This window comes from Schistocerca cancellata, chromosome 1 (genome assembly GCF_023864275.1).
Source record: "Schistocerca cancellata isolate TAMUIC-IGC-003103 chromosome 1, iqSchCanc2.1, whole genome shotgun sequence".
Taxonomy (NCBI): Eukaryota; Metazoa; Arthropoda; class Insecta; order Orthoptera; family Acrididae; genus Schistocerca; species Schistocerca cancellata.
The window spans coordinates 1,032,582,269-1,032,602,298 of NC_064626.1; the positions used below are offsets into that span (position 1 = coordinate 1,032,582,269).

Consider the following 20,030-nt stretch of genomic DNA (forward strand, 5'->3'; position numbering starts at 1 on the left):
TACATTAGCAGTCTTTAGTTTTTTCATTAGTCCAGCTTCAGGAACTAGCTCAGGAATGTTAAAATTACACATTCAAAGTATAACACTCTGTAACTCTACTCTTGTGAGTGCAGTAATCCAGTAAGTGTTTAAGTGTATTATGAAGTGACTTACATTCTCATTACTTCATGTGCGAGTCAAATAAATAGGTTAAGTCTGATGCTAGACATATGAGAAACAAATCATAAATACTCAAAGAAACATGTTTCCACAGTACACAAAATTTCTACCTTTAATAAGTTATCAAAGTGTTTAATTTATGTAGCCAAGAATATCATGTTAAATGGGGAATTACAGAGTATGTTTTTTTCATAAAGATATCTAAAAATAATAAAACTGATCCAAATGTTTTGAAAATATGATACTGCTCCCAAATATATTTTTTTCCATTAGAACTGCAAAGCTTCTTGATAATATTTTACTGTGAGAATAATGCATCTATGGACAGTATGGGAGGAGCATTGTAAGTGCACTTGCTTTAAAATCTATCTCAATTAGCTTACTTATGTTTCATCATATTATTATATCATCTGTTTTTCAATATACTGCAAAACAGTATTGGACCAGAAGAACTAAGATATAAATTATTTTAGTGACATTCATTGTTTATTGGCTATGGACGTTCATAAATTTTAGAAAAAGGTCAACAATACATTTTCATCAACCATTTTCAAGATGAGTTGAATGTGGGAACCTTTGTATCATCACTCAAGATCAACAGAACTTTGAATGAGCAGACCCTGCACAACTTCAAATTAGAAATTTCACTTGTTATACAAAGAGTTCATAAAAATAACTTAGTTTATCATAATCTGCCCCCTAAACAATGATGCATGAATTAGCTTTAATTGGTGCAGCTTTTTCCCCTTTGACCTCCTTCAACGAAAGTAATAGTAATTTACATAACTATTACATGGTTCACAGCAGTGGGGGGAGGGGGGCCTGAGGGGTGGGGCAAGTGGTGGGAGTAATGGGTGTGCAGGGTCTCAACTCTGACTTATCCGCAGGGTAAGTCAAATTGATGGAAGCCAGTAAGGCCAGTATGATTTAGTCTCATAGTGTTATATGTTAACCTTGGCATGTGCCAAGTAAAGTGACTAAAATATTGATGCATTTATGCACTATACATTCTCCGTGATATGATGAAAGAATGGCTTACCATGAGAAAGAACCACTGAGGTTTGGACATACTGCTGGCTGCCCTCTCCCCCCCTCCCGCCATTTAAATAGTATCACAGAGGAAAAGCGCCTGAAACATGATATGCGTCTCAGCATAATTACCTTTTGTCTTTTTCTAACATTAAACATATCTGTCCCACATTGTTGCCTACATACTCTCCCCAGCCAACAGAATATCCTAGTGTGTTCTGATGAGATTCCCACTCCAAACACCTTCTCCCATATGTCTCATCTGTGAAAGAAACACACTTTTAAGAATTATCCATGCAACTGTCCATTGTTCTCTATTCCAGTCCTGTCACTAGCGTATCTCAATAGAGAATCCCACTACTGAAAGCAGTTCTTTTACACAGCAACTGCAATGTTGTTGCTGTACTACTTTCTTTGTAAAATGGCTACCCTGTTGCTGCTCAGAAGAATGTGGAAAGCTGGACCACCCAGCTGCTCTTCTGAACAATGACTTATTTCTACACCTGCTTCATCTCTAATACTATATGCATCCTCTTGCCTCCAATGAACTGCATCTTCTCTGAAGTGTTCAGGAAACTTTTATACCAGTGTATCCTTTAGTTGCACAACCCTCCTGGTCTCCGTCTCTGCTAATCTCTGTATTCACTTTCCTCTATTCCCTGTCTGTCATTATTGTTGCCCTACGCCCTTTTGTATCTTTTATCCCAGTCCTAATCCTTCATCTACCCTGTCCCCAGGTCCCCCTCCTAAACCTCCACATTAGCTCCAAATACCCCTTTGTCCCCTGCATTAGCTACATTTTTTGCCTCAAATCTCATTATCTTTTCCCGTTTCTTCATCTCTCTTGTTTATTGTGATCCAAAAAATTTTTCTATTGCCTTTTACTCTGCCCTCCTTCAACTAACTACCACCCACCACCCACCACCCACACCTCTTTTTCAGCTGAGGGAATGCTCTTTATCTTTTGCCTATTGAAAATGGTTGTGTGTGTGGGGGGGAGTTATCTGCAAAATAATACTTGAGTACAATGGCTATCTTTCTTATCTTCATCATTTATATTACATCCTATATTTCCCTTACAGTTTGTCTTCTGGCAGCTTACAGCTGTCATACTTTGGGATTCTTCACTGAAGCAGAGTAGGGTACATTTTTAGAACTGTGGTGTACTCCGTCTAAGACCTGTACATGTGTGATAATCATACATTGCAAAGTAACAAGTGAATGAAGTTTTATAATGAAGAAAATACAAAATATTCAGTGCTCAAGAAATTTCCTGTTCTGAAAATTCAGCACTCCATACCAGCTGGCATGCTGAAAGAAAAGGGAAACACAACAGTAACATTTCTCATTAGACAGTCTGCAACCAGTACAATGAGCACCATCTATTTGGCCTTGGAACACATTTAACACATTTGTACTGTCCTCATGCACTTGCAGGAACTATGATTTCCTGAACTCTATGAACAACCATAGACATCACTTCAGTAACCAGAAAAAATAACCACACAGAAAAGGTAAGTTCATATTAACAGGATGTAATACATAGTCCTTGAAAGTATGAGAAGTACTTTTAAACACAACATAAAAAGTAATACCAACTAGATAACTGCTTTCATTGCAACTACTTCAGTCACAATCTTAAAGAGCAGCCACTGAACAGTTTCTATATAAAATTTAGCTTCACAGCCATGGTAAAAGGAAAAAAAAATCATAAAAATTCTTGTCTGCAAAATAATTTATCTTACTGTCATTACAACATGACATTTCATTGTTTCACGAACATATAGATGCTACAGAATGGAACCACATTTGAGCTACCTGGTAACTCTCATTGACGCACAAGCAATAGTCATTTCTTGGAAATTTTGTGAATCACACTTTTTTATCTAGACAGTAACAGTAAAGCTTCAGATGAGCATCTGAAATGCACCTGCTTTGATTGGCATAAATATTTAGCCTGCTAATTTGTCCTGTGAGACTGAAAGATGCTGGATCTTTGTGGAAGTGTCTGACAGTTGCTTCAAACAGTCCATCACCAGGTGTAGTCTGAAACACAACTACGTAGTCCACATGATCCTTTTCTGCTTTAACATCTAGATCATTGCTTTTCCCTTCAACTACTCGTTTCAACTTCAAATCAGCACAAAGTTTCACTTTTCTCTCCTTGTTTGCAGCATCTAACATAGACTGCAGCTCAGAAAGTGCATATTTTGCACAAGCCTGCATGGTAGTGTCTTTGGTAGACACCGTCCTGTACTCCGTGCACGCACACCAGTGAGGCTGAATACCTGCATCCTTACATTTCCTATCATAGGGAATTTCCCTGAAGAGACTGTTACACGTTGGGCATTCGAGACTTGCATTTTTGACACTCATTTCACTGTCTGTCCTTCCTGCCCTTTCAAGTACGTCCCTCAGAGTCGCATGAACATCAAAAGGTGATGTTAGTCTGTTGCTATTTGTGACAATATTCTTATAGGCATCAGGGTAATTACTCCTAAACCAAGGAGGTATCCAGAAATACAGGAAGGGAAGTCTGTCCTCAAACCAACCAACAACCGTTTCTCGTATCTTCCCAAAGCGCATTCCGTGATCACTGAAAAAAAGTACGAGTGTATTGTTCAGAACACCACTGTCTGTCAGCTCTTGAAGGAGGTACATGATTTTAATGTCCATAGCACTAGGGGTGTTGAGGTTATCATGACTAAAATTGTTCACCCAAAAGAGTGCAAAATATGAGGCATTCTGAAAAACAGTTGCAAAATCTACTGCATACCTAAGAATGTGTTCTGAAACAGAAAGTGACCCGGCACATGTAGCTGACTGATCAGTAGATTTAGATTTCAGTTTCTTGTTTGTGGCAAGGAAAAAGGGTCGAAGATAGTAGTCTGTAGGTTGATGCTTGAAGCCACCTTTCTGGTAGTTGAATGTGCTAATAAATACTTCATCTTCAGCGTACGCAGTTATGTATCCTTGTTGATGAAAATCCTTCCAGATAAGAGGGATGTCATCCATTGGTGTTTCCTTTGTCTTGCAACAGACTTTCTTGACCTTTTCGTAGCTCAGCCCAGTCAGAAGAGCTATCAGATTTGGAAATGTGTTGTCTCCCACCTGGAAAAGAAAAACCTCTTAATTGCACCAAATTTTCAGTCTCAATTAATCAATTAATGTGCAGGGATGATACAAATTCTTATAGGCATCCATTCTTTGTTTACCATCAGAATATGGGGTGCAGGGTACACAAAGTGAAGACCAAGACAACTACTTTATTATTTTAACTGATCTCTGAGGAACAGACGGACATGTGTTCACAGCACTGTGTGTCGTTTTTGTGCCACCCACCTCACCCAGAGTTCCTGGACACATCTTTGAAGATTCCATGCCATTCCCCGTCAACTCTAATCCCTTCTCAAAATCCTAAAAATAATTCTTCTACCACTGCCCTTGTTCAAGCAGTATTATTGTACATCACTAACTCTCACACACTGTATCACAGCCTTCTATAGCTTTGCAACATTTGGTAAGTACTTTAATATAAAAAAACCTACTTCATGTAATTAAGTAACATGGCGCTGAATGTAGATTGGCAGAATACTAGGTCTGAACAAAAGTACAAAAAGAACGAGGAAAAGAGTACAATGTGTAATAGTATCGATGCACATCGCGAGTATGTGTGTTTTTCGTGCTATATCATCATAAAAGTAATGGAAAAGAACAATGAAGCCAGAAGAAGATTTAAAGAAAACCTCACACATGGAGCATCCACATCGTCATACGACAAATCAAGTGAAATAATACTTTTGGACCCCTTCATCTGCGAAAGACATTCAGAAAAAGGTGTAATGTGTGCAGTATGCAAAACTGTGTTCCATTATAAATGTGTAAATACAGATCCAAAACATATGATTTGGTTCTGCTCAAAATGTCTCGCAGATGATTTAGTTCACAAACTTAACGGAAAAGACTGTTCGAACAAAATTATCTCAGTGTTATTGGAGGTTTTAAAAATGACTGTAACAAAGGCACACAACAGAACGCAAGTAAATTGTATGATAAATTTCATTCAGATACAGGAACTTGTAACAAAACTAAAAGAAGTTATAGTGTGTAAAAAACTTCTGACCACAGAGAATAAAGTCAGCAAAACAATTCAAAAACTAAAAAATAAAAAGTCAGTGGGCTTAGATGAAGTACCAATGACTGTACTGAAACAATGCATGGGTATTATACAAGGCCCCTTAACAAATATAAGAAATTAATCCTTCACATCAGGGACATTTCCGGAGCAGTTAATACAGGCAAGAGTTGTACCCTTGCTTAACAAAGGTAATGCAGAAGACATAGAAAATTACCGGCCTATTTCCCTGCTGTCAGAAGTCTCAAAAATAATAGAAGCAATTATGAAAGACAGATTAATGAATTACCTGAATAAATACAATCTTTTAAGTGAATCACAGTTCGGTTTCCGAAGTGGCAAAAATATGGAGTCACCATAGTAGAATTCACGAAAGTTGTACTTGATGCTCTTGATAAAGATGGGTGTGTCACAGACATATTTTTGGATCTTTCAAAGGCATCTGATACAGTCGACCATAAGATTCTATTAAATAAATTAGAAGCTTAGGAATAAGAGGGGTAGCTAACGACTGGTTTCGATCATACCTAACAGACAGGGTACGAAGCGTAGAGATAAGACATACTTCAAATAGATCTAAACATTTAGTAAAACACTTATCAGAACCAAAATACATTAATATAGGCGTTCTGCAGGGTAGCATATTAGGACCAATACTATTCCTGATATACATCAATGACTTCCCCAGTAGTGTTAATCATGGTGAAAAAATCCTCTTCGCTGACGACAGCAATATTATAGTCACTGTGAAAACAAGAGAACTCCTTGCCGAGAAAGCAAATGAAACCCAAGGAAGTTTATGATTGGTCAATAAGTTGTAAAGTGACATTGAACATAAAGAAAACAAATGCCATGAATTTCAGTTTGAAGAGGAAAAATGACAATGTTAAATTAAATGTAGATGGTGCCTTTATAGACTGTAACAAAAGCAAAATTTCTAGGAATGAATATTGATTCTCAGTTTAAGTGGTGTGAACACACAAAGGTACAATGACAGTATGTCATCAGCATGTTATGCCCCTAGAATCCTATCATCAGTGTCTAATATGCAGTGTCTTTTAGTTACATATTATTCATGTGTACTCAGTTCTTAGCTATCGAATTTCTTTTTTGGGGAACAAATGCACAAAATATGAACACAATTTTCAAACTCCAGAAAGAGCCATAAGAATAATACCCAAAAAATAATAGTCGAGCTCACTGTAAAGATCTGTTCAGAACACTGGGGATTTTAACTGTTCCATGTGAATACATTTACCAGTCAGTTGTACACATCAATAGTAACATTGGTAATTACTGCTCAAACAGCTCTGTCCAGGACCATGCAACAAGAGATAGACTCAACTTACATTTACCAAGAAAATATAAACATTAAACTCAAAACAGCATTTTCTACCAAGGAATAAAACTGTACAATATAACCAAAATAGATTAAAGAAATTTCCAAAATACACTTATTTAAAAAGGCAGCTAAAAAGTACCTGTTATGCAATACATTTTATACATTGAAGGATTACTTAGCTAAAATAGAGTAGGGGGTTTGATAAAGAACGTTATACAAATAAATAATAATAATAATAATAATAATAATAATAATAATATAATAATAATAAAATATCCAACATTCCACATACCACATTCACTATGTTCCTTTCCTTCTTTTTTTCCTTTCTAGAGATACTTACCTCCACTATGCATAGCACAGTACTAACACCTCTTCCTCTTTCTGAGCTCATCATCTGACTCATTATGGAGGGATGCTGACTCAGTTTTTCAGGATAGCAAATGGATGGAAAGTTGCGGTGCAGAAAATGGCCCAGAGATCACGTGTGTGTGTGTGTGTGTGTGTGTGTGTGTGTGTGTGTGTGTGTGTGTGTGTATTGTATTGTATTGTATTGTATTGTATACCAGGAGTAAATCTAATGATTGTCTTTAACTAGAAGTCTGTAAATATATGTGTATACAAATTACTTATTTTAAATTGCTCTAAATTTGTAAATACTTTGGCATGTCCTATATCCCTGTAAAAAGAGATCTACAGATGAATAAAGCTGCTGCTGCTGCTGCTGCTACTGCTACTACTACTACTACTACTACTACTACTAACTAAGAGAGGTGGCAAAAATGGCATCATATGCATTTTATGCGGAAGAGCTCAATTTATGGTACGAAAAATTCAGCCCATCATAAAAACAGCCGAAAACACAATATTGGAGTGGAAATGTGATACTGGCAACAGCAGAGAGTTACCAAATTCACTAATTCCTTTTTAAAAAACCGATATGACATCCAAAGTACACTAAGTGACGACTCTGCATCAGAAAATGCTACTTCAATCATTCAGATACCTAAACCAGCCATTTCTGCATCCCTGAAGACTCGCAAACTACAACAAAGTGTACCTATGTCACAGCAAAAAATCCTTGCTTGATGAAACTTTATATTCTAGCCGATAGCCATGGACATGGAATTGGCTCACATGTTAATGAGACAGCAGTTGTGAAAGCCATGAACTTTGTCAAGCCAGGAGCGCCCCTCTCAGAAATAATGAATGCCATTCCCCACTGCTACGATTTGCCACATTGGTTTTGTGTAAACAAGGAGATCAGAGCTGCCAACGATCTCCTTCCTGATATATGCAAGCATTTCAAAATGTTGATGATGATGATATTAGCAATGTTGGGCACAAGCATGGCCTTCACTGGAACAGCCTAGGGAAGGAAATTGTGACCCAGAAATTGCTGGAAAAGAATCAAGAGGCACCTGCAAATATCTGCAACACAAACAGCAGCATCAGTAAAATCACCAAAGCCAGTTGTAGCAAGTACAACACAAACGACAGCGACAGCAGCAGCAGCACCACCACCACCACCACCACCACCACCACCACCACCACCACCACCACCACCGGAGGAAGAAGAAGAAGAAGAAGAAGAAGAAGAAACAGCAATAACAATTACACCTACATCAACAGCAGAAGAATCATCAGTAGCTGAGGAAAAACCAACATCAGTTACAGCAATAACAGCAGAAACAGTGTCAGTAAGCGAACACAGTCACTATACGAGAAACCATGTTACTGACAGCACCAACAGCAGCAGTCACTGAACTTCCAACAACAGTAGCAGCTGATCAACACTGCCTGAAGAGGAGCCAAAGGCTAGGTACAGCTTCTACACTTAGTGATGATTTTTTTATGGCACCAAATGAAGAAAAGGAAGAGGCAAAGCAACAAAGCAACACTTCTCTAGGCATTGACAAAATAATAAATGCTTGCAAAACTTTCTAGATAATGAGTCAAAACATTCAGAGTCTCAAGAATAAAGTGTTAGAATTAGGAGTCGCCATAAACAACTCTGTAGAGATCTCTTGGATTTGTCTATCAGAACACTAGTGCAAGGTCAGTGAATTAAGTCTTATAAATGTAAGCAATTTTGAATCAGCATATCATTATTGCTGCAGTGTTTGTAAAAAATGGTGCAGTATGCATATACACTAGGGCTGGGCTGCTGTATAAAGTTAGGTCTGAAACATACCATATAAATATCAAGAAACATTTTGAATCATGTGCCATAGAGCTAAAATCTGAGGTGAAGCATAAAACACTAGTTGTCATATCAATATACAGGTCACCACAAGGTGACAAAAACATATTTCTTAAAAATTTGGAAGCAGTGCTAATCATTTTATATAACAATGAAGTGAAATTATTACTATGTGGGGATTTTAACATCAACCTGTTAATTGAAAATGAAGAAAAAATACAGCTTTTGAGTATCCTAAACAGCTATTCACGGACCCCACTAGAATAATAGTCATCTTCGTCCCTATTAGATAATACCTTTACAAATATCGAAAATGATGTTACTGAGGCACAAAACGCAAACTTAGGTCTTTCAGTCCACAACACACTAGTAACACACATTCATTCTTCTGTACCTTAGGTGGTTAAATACAAGTGGGAATATAAAAGGCACTTCCACCCAGAAAAGGTTAATATTCAGTCATTAGCAAAAGAAACCTGGGAAGATGTATACTCAAAATCATCAACTGATGAATCATTCAATAAATTATACTTTCGTGTCCATATTTGAGATGTGTTTTCCAAGAAAACTGACAATAATTAATGTAATTCCAAGAAACAGCAGGCAGTGGACAACACCTGCTATCAAAAGATAAAACTTCTCAATCAACTGAGAAAAGACAACCAAGATGAACACTTTGCAGAATATGTTGAGACATATAAGAAAGTTTATAAGAAGGTAATTAAAACAGCCAAGACAGTGCACAATGACAAAGTAATCATAGGGACAGCAAACAAGTCAAAAGAAATATGGAATATAGTAAAAAAGGAAACAAACAAAAGGGTTAAAAAGCAAGATGACATCGTATTAAAAGATGAATCTTAGTGTGTTACTCAGAAATGGTACTCTAGTAAATTACATAAATAAGTATTTCATAAACACTCCAGTAGCATGGTTCAAAGAGAGCAAAGTGATAATTCAATATTGCTATGTCCCACAAATAAATTAGAAGTTCTTAAGATAATAAAAACAATGAAGAATAAAATGTCCTCTGGAATGGATGAGGTACCAGGTTCAGTCATAATTAAATGTGCTAGTGTCATAGCAGACCCACTCTCACATATCATAAACATATCATTAACAGAAGGAGCGTTCCCACGCAGATTAAAAATTACAAAAATAAAACTGTTGTATAAAAAGGGTAATATATGTGAAGTGGGGAACTCTAGACCAATAGCTTTGTTATCTGTATTTTCAAAAATAATAGAGACTGTCCTGAAAAATATAATTACAAATTACCTCAAAAAATTCAATCTCTTGTCTGTAACCCAACATGGTTTTTGCAAAGGCATGAGTACAGAAACAGCAATTACCCAATTCATCGAAAACATTGTAATAGGACTCGGCAGAAATAACAGTACAGTAGGAATAACCTTGGACTTATTGAAGGCATTCGATACTGTTGATCATGATATCTTGCTAGACAAACTAGAAGCTATAGGTATATGAGGAGTTGCATTAAAGTGGTTTCAGTCATATCTCCACAACAAAAAACAGGTACAGAAATTACCTCAGCAAACAATAAAAACCAAAGCATTGTGTACAGATTGGACATGCAGACTGTACCAATTGAGTACCCCAGGGCAGCATTCTAGGACCTCTCTTATTTCTTATATACATAGATTAATGATATCAGGATCCCATGCACATAACTTTGTTTGCTGATGACACAAATATTGTTGTTACAAACATAAATAGGGCATTGCCAACATTTGCAACCAGAGTTTTGGAATACATACAAAACTGGTTTGAACTGAACAGGCTAACCTTAAATATTTCAAAAACTAATTATATACTTTACAGGAAAACAAAGTCTCATCATGATGATAACCTCAGAATTCAAAATAAACAAATTGAAAGGATAGCTGCCACAAAATTCTTAGATGTGCAAATTGATGAAAATTTAGACTGGAAAGCCCACATTCTCTACCTCACTAACAAGTTAAGCTCTGCTTGCTTTGCATTACGCATAATTAGAACTGTGTATAGTAGAGAGTGTAGCAGAACTGTATACTTTGCTTACATCCATTCTGCTATCACCTATGGCCTAACCCTTTGCGGTCATAATAAGGCAAACGTGCAAACCATCTTCACTTTACAAAAACGAGCTGTCAGAATAATTTCAAACAGTACAAGGCTAACACCTTCCAAACAGTTATTTCAACACCTGAATATTCTATCCTTACCATGCCTCTATATATAAAACCAAATCAGATCTTCATTCCTACAATACAAGGATGTGCAATGACATCCACATAAAAAAAGAGTAACAAGGCTTGAACACAGAAACAAATCAACATTCAGGCTACTATTTTGTACAACAAACTTCCAACTCAGCTAAAAGAAATAAAAACACTGTCTGCATTCAAGAAAGCAATATTTAAATTCTTAATGACCAACTGATATTTTAGTGTAAATGAATATCTGCAGTAACCTTGTACCAAGTAACTACATTCATTTACTATATGTTAATAGTACCATAAATCAAATGCTTGCCACAGCCTCAATGTTAATTTTTCTGTACAAAAGTGTTAAATCAATTATTTACTTGTAATGTATTTCATGTAAAAGATCCTTCTCATTCTTTTATATTATTACAGTTATCAAAGTTGTACCACCCAAAAATATTGTTATGGGTGCAATGAACCATTGTATTATGTAGGAAATCATCTACAAATGCGGAAAAAAAAAGCTTCCTGAGATAAAGGATATGATGCCATTCCATTGACAATATTACAGAAGTGATCATGCTGTCAGTGATAATTTTTCGTCTGTGTTCGTGTAACCTATAAAAGGTTACATACATATTTTTAAACTGGTACCAAAACTAAAGTTAATAAATACATATATGTAAATAACTGTCCTGGTGTAAGCTCATTCTGGTAACAGCTCTATTAAGACAATCAAAAGTAACATCTTTACAGGAGAATGACATTTTCACTCTGCACTGGAGTGTGCGCTGATATGAAACTTCCTGGTAATTTAAAACTGTGTGCCGGACCAAGACTAACTCGGGACTGGGTAACTAACAATATGTGGATACGTGGGGAGAAACTATGTAACCTTTTGCTGTCTGTTTCTAGTCATAACTTTACACAAGCCTCAACAGATGCTTTTTTTTTTTTAAGAAAAATACTAAATTTAGAACAGTTTAGAGGTGGGAAAAGTAAGAAATATCCCACATCATGAACCAAAGAAATGAGAAGAACATGAAGGAGCCCTGGAGAAATGAGAACAACAAAGAAAGACCAGGAAATGAAGTAGTTACACGATTCTAGTTGGCCGAAATTAAGATTTATAAGGAATTTAATATTTCATATTTACAGAATGGTAACAGAAGTAAAATTTTCGGTCTCAGGAAGGAGAACATTACCATTTCTTCCTTGTGTAACTGAAAGGCTTCAGGCACCACATTATGTGTCAAGTAGGTGACTGTGCACCACCTTTCTGGACATGGTCCGTAGCCTACATATCTGGCAATAACCAGCTGTGATTGTGGTGAAATCTACACACTATATCACCTCCTATGGGAATATCCCGTAATTGAAGATTTAGCAAGGACAGCCAGGCACATTTTAAGTTTGAAAACTATTTACTTCAACATGGGTAGAATAAAATATGTCTCTGATATTATAAATATTCCTGCCAATATTATCTCTGATAAAGAGACACATGGCAAACAATAGAAACGTCAGTAGATGTACTTTGGGAACAAAACAAAGGCTCTATGGTCACTTGGACCTGTAACAGGAAAGTGAAGGGAAATGAGCACTGGAGTACCCAAAGAAGAGTGAGAATTAATGGTTCTTAGTAGAAGATAGGATTAACAACAACAAGCCTCGACGATTTTTTAGCTAACTTACAGTAAATATAAAAAATAGCAAAAATCTATGGCTGTTTTTCCATAACAGTAAAGAAACGCCTGGCTGAGAGTGGAATATGATACAGATAATTGTTTAAGTCCCTATAGGATCAAATTGCTGAGGTCATTGGTCCCTAGGCTTACACACTACTTAATCTAACTGAAACTAACTTACACTAAGGACAGAACACACATCCATGCCAGAGGGAGGACTCTAACCTCCAATGGGGGGAGCTGTGCAAAATGTGGCAAGGCACCTCAGACCGCACGGCAAACGATACAGTATTAAAACTGCTCATGGGTAGTTACTGAAAGGTTAGGATTATAGTAGCAGAAATAAGGTAAAGTACTATGGTAACTACAGTGATTTCTATTCAAGATTTAGTACAAAATATGCTCTAAAATGAATGCCATAATGACTCTGATCTGTAACAGTCCACTGTTTTCATCAAGAAAGTGGCATAGAATACACATTTAAATAGGTAGATAAATAAGTATTTCACAGCTGAATGAAACTGAAGAAACAATAATAATAGTAATAACAATGCTGTCATTAAAACTGGAACAATGTGAATGCAGCATGTAGTGAAATGTCAAACTGTCACCACTGGGTATGCAAAACTTTAGTATTTCAGTGCAACTGTACAAAGCGAGTAAGAGTAACATCATCTAAATTGTTTAAGTCAACATTATGTAGTGTGTTACTGAATCAAAATTCACATCTGAATTTTTGTTGTTCCAAAAAAATATTGTTATGCCTCTCCTAAGGAGAAGAAGAAAGATCTAACAGCTCATGTCAAAATTAGACTGCAGCAGGCTCATGGGCTATCCACAATGCACTTTACGATTCCATGTACCATTGTTAGCAGACACCAGGATCCAGTGACTGTCCTGCAGAGATATAACCAACGGCCTCAGAAAGGCCATATTGTTCATTATGCAGGATCTCAACATGACCACACAATGAGCAACCTATTGTCATGGCTTCCCTTGATGCTGCAACAGAGAGAGACTTGCCAATACTGGTGCACCCAATTGCAGCCCTGGTCACACGAATGGCAAGAGTGTCTTTTGAGATGAATTCTGGTTGTCTCTTACAGCATCATGATGGGCATTTTTGTCTGGAGGCACCAATAAGAACAAACATTACCAGATAGCATTAATTACCTTTGTACACATCCAGCACTGGGAGTGATGGGGTGGGAATGCAACTGTGTACACAAGACAATTGCCTCTGGTTCACATTACTTGTAAATTAGACAGCAGGTGTTTCATTTCTGACATATCAAGGCTGGTGCCAGTGCCCTATCTTTTTAAGTCTCTGTGACATTATCTTTCTAATAAGACAATCCAAGACTTTACGGTCCCCTTGTCGTCCTGACCAACAGCAGTGGACAAAAATATGGGAATGTCATAAACACAACACATTATCCAACACAATGCAGGTAACCCATCAGCATTCAGGACAGCTTCCAGTCTTCCTGGAACAGATATACACATGTCCTGCATGATTTTCAAGGGCCCCTTTTACCATTCTTCCTGCAAAATGGTTTCTAGTTCAAGTTCATGTAACAATGATGGTGGTGAATAGTACCCATGCTCCCTGCTCTTTAAAAGCAACCACAATGGCTCATAATATTGAGACATGGTGACAGTGGTAGCCAGGAGTGTGCAACAATTTGTCCTTGTGCTCACAATAGCAATCAGGGGTGATGCAAGCTGTGTGAATAGGGGGCCTGTCGACTATGAACACAGCACCACCATTGGGGCACAAAAATTCTACCACATTATGGACCTAAACAGCCAAAAAATCACATATTCCTTGGCAGAAATGCAACCCTGAAGAGTATACATAGGGCCATGTAATACCATGATACAGCTGCCCAGATCATCACTGAAACACCACCACGTTTTACTCTTGACAGCAAGCAGTTTGTCATTGTAAGTTTGGGTCGGCATAAGTCAGACATAAACTGGTCCACAATTTGAAAACATTGTGAACCAAGAACCATCTGACAAATGACATTTTTTCACTGCCCCACAGTCCATGTTCATGGCTTCAGCACAACATTTTCCAGTTACAGGAATTTGCATCAATGATGAATGGTTTTGGAGTTGCAATTCCTGCAGCTTGATATGGAGTGTGCGTAGGGTGACCAGACGTCCGGATTAATCTGGACATGTCCTCCTTTTTAGATCTTTGTCCGGGGTCCAGGCGGATTTTTACAGTGTCCGGCTTTTTCGCGAAGTTGAGCGTAATAGAGTTAAATTTACAGTTCATTCCGTTCTATTGTTCTTTTCTTAAATACTTTAAATATTGGCACAGCCTCCGTGATAAACACACATGAAGGCGGTGTCAGTAGGTGGCACAAGGATCGTCGATGTTATCGTTGATTGACCTAAAAGAGAATGCAAATATAGATTATTTAAAATTTTCGTTTCGTATCTTCGCTTTGTATTGGCTTGGCTTCCTGTAGTGCACGTGTGATTTGTGAGTTACGTAAAATATTTGGCTATACCTAAACGAAAGTGTACATTTTCTGATGTCCTTTCCTGCAAATATCCAGCTTTCAAGAAAGGGAGAAATGAATTTGAAGCGGAATGTAAGACATGTGGAGCTGGAACGTGCGTCTCACTGGCCAATAAAGGTAAGAAATAACTCAACTGATTAACTGTCATGGTTTTATTTCATTGTTTCATAGTCATTCGATTTATTTGTATTCGGAAGGTTCAAGTGCAGTTTACATGTCGTCAGCTGCTGCTTGAATTGTAGATGTTGGTAGCTGTGCGTCGAATGAAGGGAGGTGAATGGTCTTATGTTTTTCGCTTTGTAACCAATTCCGTGTTGTTGATATAACAAAAAATTTACGTCACACTGTCGCCACAATCAATGGTTTAACAATCAATGTTTTTAATTTGTTTATATTGCTCAGTTAACCACCACCTGACCATCAGTAACAATTAACTACTAATTTTACCAGTAATTCCGTCAGTCACGTGACTTGTCCAAAGCTGATGGGTGGTATCCTCGTCTGCAGTTGACCTGTTTGATGTGTCCTCTTTTTTCCTTCCTTTGTCCTCCTTTTTGAAGCTGTTTGTTCTCCTTTTTAAACAATTGCATCTGGTCATCGTAAGTGTGCGCATTGCCCTGACCTGCATGTTTTCCACCTCTCTCTCAACCACTGAAAACAACTCTTCACAGGTTGCTGAGAGCCACCAGCCTCTAGCCATGATTGATGAACTTTGGCACAGAGTTGACATGACGCAAAACAATGTAACCATACCTGTCATCCAAATTCAGCTTTAGTTTATAACCAGCAGGGTTAGAGCCATTGTCAGGGTTGGTAAGTTGGCAGCTTTGTGTACTACACTCCAAGAAAAACGTAGGCCCAGGGTGGCTTGCCATGAAGAGCAACAAACCAGGGCACATAATATCATAGTTGTACCAATGTGCTGTGAGGGTGTCACAGGTGACAACTAAAAGGGTCCTGCTGCGAAAATAAATTTCACCCCAGAGCATCACTCCTGGTTGTCAGACTATACGGCAAGCGACAGTCAGGTTGGTATGCCACCGCTGTCCAGGTCATCATCAGACACATCTTTGTCTATCATCAGGGCTCCCTTCGAATTGGGACTCGACACTGAAACCAATTCTACTATAGTTAATGACATTCCAGGTAGAAGATGTGTCTGGAGATTTCCGGACAGCAGTGTGTTACCAACTAACTATCATCCGACATGTGACCTAATAACCAAGAGTGATGGTCTGGGATGCCAGTTCTCTCCATAGCATTCCATTTGGTCGTCATCCAATACACCTTTACAGCAGAGTAATACATCGACAATATTCTATGCCCCATTTTGTTGCGCTTCATGGCAATCCATCCTGGGCTTACATTTCAGGAAGATACTGCCAGCCTGTACATGGCAAGAGTTTTTACTGCTTATCTTAGCACTTGACAAATCCTACCTTGCCCAGCAATGTCACCGGATCTCTCCCCAACTGAGAAAGTTTGGAACATTACAGGCTAGGCCCTGCGTCCAACTCAGGATTTTGAAGAACTATCGTGCCAACTGGACAGAATTTGGCACAATATCCCTCAGGAGGAATTCAAACAACTTCGTATATCATCACCAAGCTGAATAATTGCTATCGTGAGAGCCAAAGGTACGCCAACGTGTTACTGACTTACTCAATTCGAGAAACTACACTACTGGCCATTAAAATTGCTACAGCGCGAAGATGACGTGCTACAGACGCGAAATTTAACCAACAGGAAGAAGATGCTGTGATATGCAAATGATTAGCTTTTCAGAGCATTCACACAAGGTTGGCGCCGGTGGCAACACCTACAACGTGCTGACATGAGGAAAGTTTCCAACCAATTTCTCGTACACAAACAGCAGGTCACGCCGTTGCCTGGTGGAACGTTGTTGTGATGCCTCCGTGTAAGGAGGAGAAATGCGTAACATCACGTTTCCGGCTTTGATAAAGGTCAGATTGTAGCCTATCGTGATTGTGGTTTATCGTATCGCGACATTGCTGCTCGCTTTGGTAGAGATCCAATGACTGTTAGCAGAACATGGAATCGGTGTGGGTTCACGGGGGTAATACGGAACGCCGTGCTGGATCCCAACGGCCTCGTATCACTAGCAGTTCAGATGACAAGCATCTCATCCGCATGGCTGTAACGGATCGTGTAGCCACGTCTCGATCCCCGAGTCAACAGATGGGGCCGTTTGCAAGACAACAACCATCTGCACGAACAGTTCTATGACGTTTGCAGCAGCATGGACTATCAGCTCGGAGACCATGGCTGCGGTTACCCTTGACACTGTATCACAGACCTGCGATGGTGTACTCAATGACGAACCTGGGTGCATGAATGGCAAAACGTCATTTTTTCGGATGAATCCAGGTTCTGTTTACAGCATCATGATGGTTGCGTCCGTGTTTGGTGGCATTGCAGTGAACGCACATTGTAAGCGTGTATTCGTCATCGCCACACTGGCGTATCACCTGGCGTGAAGGTATGGTGTGCCATTGGTTACGCATCTGTCACCTCTTGTTCGCATTGACGGCACTTTGAACAGTGGACGTTACATTTCAGATGTGTTACGACCCGTGGCTCTACCCTTCATTCGATCCCTGCAAAACCCTACATTTCAGCAGGATAATGCACGACCGCATGTTGCAGGTCCTGTACGGGCCTTTCTGGATACAGAAAATGTTCGACTGCTGCCCTGGCCAGCACATTCTTCAGATCTCTCACCAACTGAAAACGTCTCGTCAGTGGTGGCCGAGCAACTGGCTCGTCACAATACGCCAGTCACAACTCTTGATGAACTGTGGTATCATGTCGAAGCTGCGTGTGCAGCTGTACCTGTACACCCCATCCAAGCTCTGTTTGACTCCATGCCCAGGCGCATCGAGGCTTTTATTACAGACAGAGGTGGTTGTTCTGGGTACTGATTTCTCAGGATCTATGCATCCAAATTGCGTGAAAATGTAATCACATGTCAGTTCTAGTATAACATATTTGTCCGATGAATACTCGTTTATCATCTGCATTTCTTCTTGGTGTAGCAATTTTAATGGCCAGTAGTGTACTTATCTTCTCTTTAATAAATCATCCAATTGTTCTGAAATTGTAATCATTTGTTTGTCTGCACATGTATATCATATCTACTGATTTCTTTCCCGCTCAGATAATTGAATAATTCCTTCATGGTCTCGCCGCCCCCCCCCCCCCCCTTTTCTTTGTCTTAGAGTGTATATTCTGTGTCCGAAGACACCTAAAACATTCAATCACGTAGGCCATCTGTATAATAATAAAATTATGATAATAATAATGTTGTCGGTGCCTAATGTGACGAACCCAATCATTATTCCAGTACCGGCTGTGAGCGCACCTTGTTGTAGCCTTTGTACTCGACCCAGCCACGGCGCTGCAGCAGCTCGACCGTGTGCGGCATGGTGCGGAAGAGGCTGAGCCGCGACATGGAGTCTATGCCGAGCAGCAGCACGCTGAGGCCCGGGGCAGCCTGCTCCTGCTGCGCGTCCACGCGCCTGCGCACAGCTTCCGTCTCGGCGACCACGACGTGCGCGTTCACCATCACCTTGCCGCACTTCACCAGCAGGAACTCCTCCTCAGGCAGCAACCGTGCCTCCCCGTTCTCGATGGGTTTGCACTCTGAGAGGCTGCAGAGAAAGGCAATTTGTCTATTATCACCTCAGCATAAAATACTTTCTCATCAAAATAATCAACTATGTGACGCCTGCCTTGTGCGAGATCTGATTTTAGCGAGGCAACTATATATTTCTCTGTAAAAATCCTTAAGAAGGGGCCATGGCATCATCCTCCATCAACATTCCCTCCTGCAGTCCCCCCACGAGTGGAATGTTTCCACTATGGAAGACTTGCGGAAAGACGTCGAGTCATGTAGCCCGCATCAAGCGGCGAAACGAAATTTGTAATCCTTTCCTTTACTTCAGTTGGGAGTAAAAATACAAACGACGGGCGACTCACTATCTCCATCTGGGCAAACATCTGGCCAAAAGAATAAAGGGTACAGAAAACAGCTTGCTATTCTTAGATTCTGATTTCAAAAAAGTAGCCTTTCGCATCACAACGTCTAGTTTATGATGGAAGATTCATGAGCGAGCTCTTTCTACCTGCTACAGCGTTAAACTCAGCAACAGGGAATGTTTGAATAGGCAGTGTTGTAAGTGGAATATTTGTATGGTTGAGAATTACCGCGCCATCCATCCTTTCTGTATAATATTCAGGAGATACTTCATCCCAGGTCAGCTTTAGCGAGAGCTCTGATATTTATTTTCAGGTATTAGTGTATTCTTGCCACAGCATGGGGTAACAGTACGCATAATTACTTTTTAGGGAAGCTTTTATTCCTCAAATAATAAATGGGTGGCACTGAAACTTTTACACAATGTTACCAAGATGTCGAACTAGGTTTTTTTGTTATGGTTCAAAAATGGTTCAAATGGCTCTGAGCGCTATGGGACTTAACTTCTAAGGTCATCAGTCCCCTAGAACTTAGAACTACTTAAACCTAACTAACTTAAGGACATCACACACATCTATGCCCGAGGCAGGATTCGAACCTGCGACCGTAGCGGTCACGCGGTTCCAGACTGTAGCGCCTTTAACCGCTTGGCCACACCGGCCGGCTTTTGTTATGGTTTTAGGGCACAAAACTGCTACGGTCATTAGCGCCCGGTTTGTGACATAGGTAAAAA

General features: G+C 39.2%; 1 protein-coding gene across 3 annotated transcripts in view; it reads right to left on the minus strand.

Annotated features, from left to right (window-relative positions):
* Positions 1-1,216: 1,216 nt before the first annotated feature.
* LOC126089609 (uncharacterized) overlaps positions 1,217-20,030 on the minus strand; it is a 446,663-nt gene continuing 427,849 nt past the window's right edge. For all 3 annotated transcript variants that reach the window (XM_049906923.1, XM_049906924.1, XM_049906925.1), the window contains exons 4-5: positions 18,683-18,971; positions 1,217-4,299 (exon numbers count right to left, since the gene is read on the minus strand). In XM_049906923.1, coding sequence (XP_049762880.1) covers positions 3,061-4,299; positions 18,683-18,971 — 1,528 coding nt within the window. In that variant the 3' untranslated portion in view covers positions 1,217-3,060. The remainder of the gene's footprint in view (positions 4,300-18,682; positions 18,972-20,030) is intronic.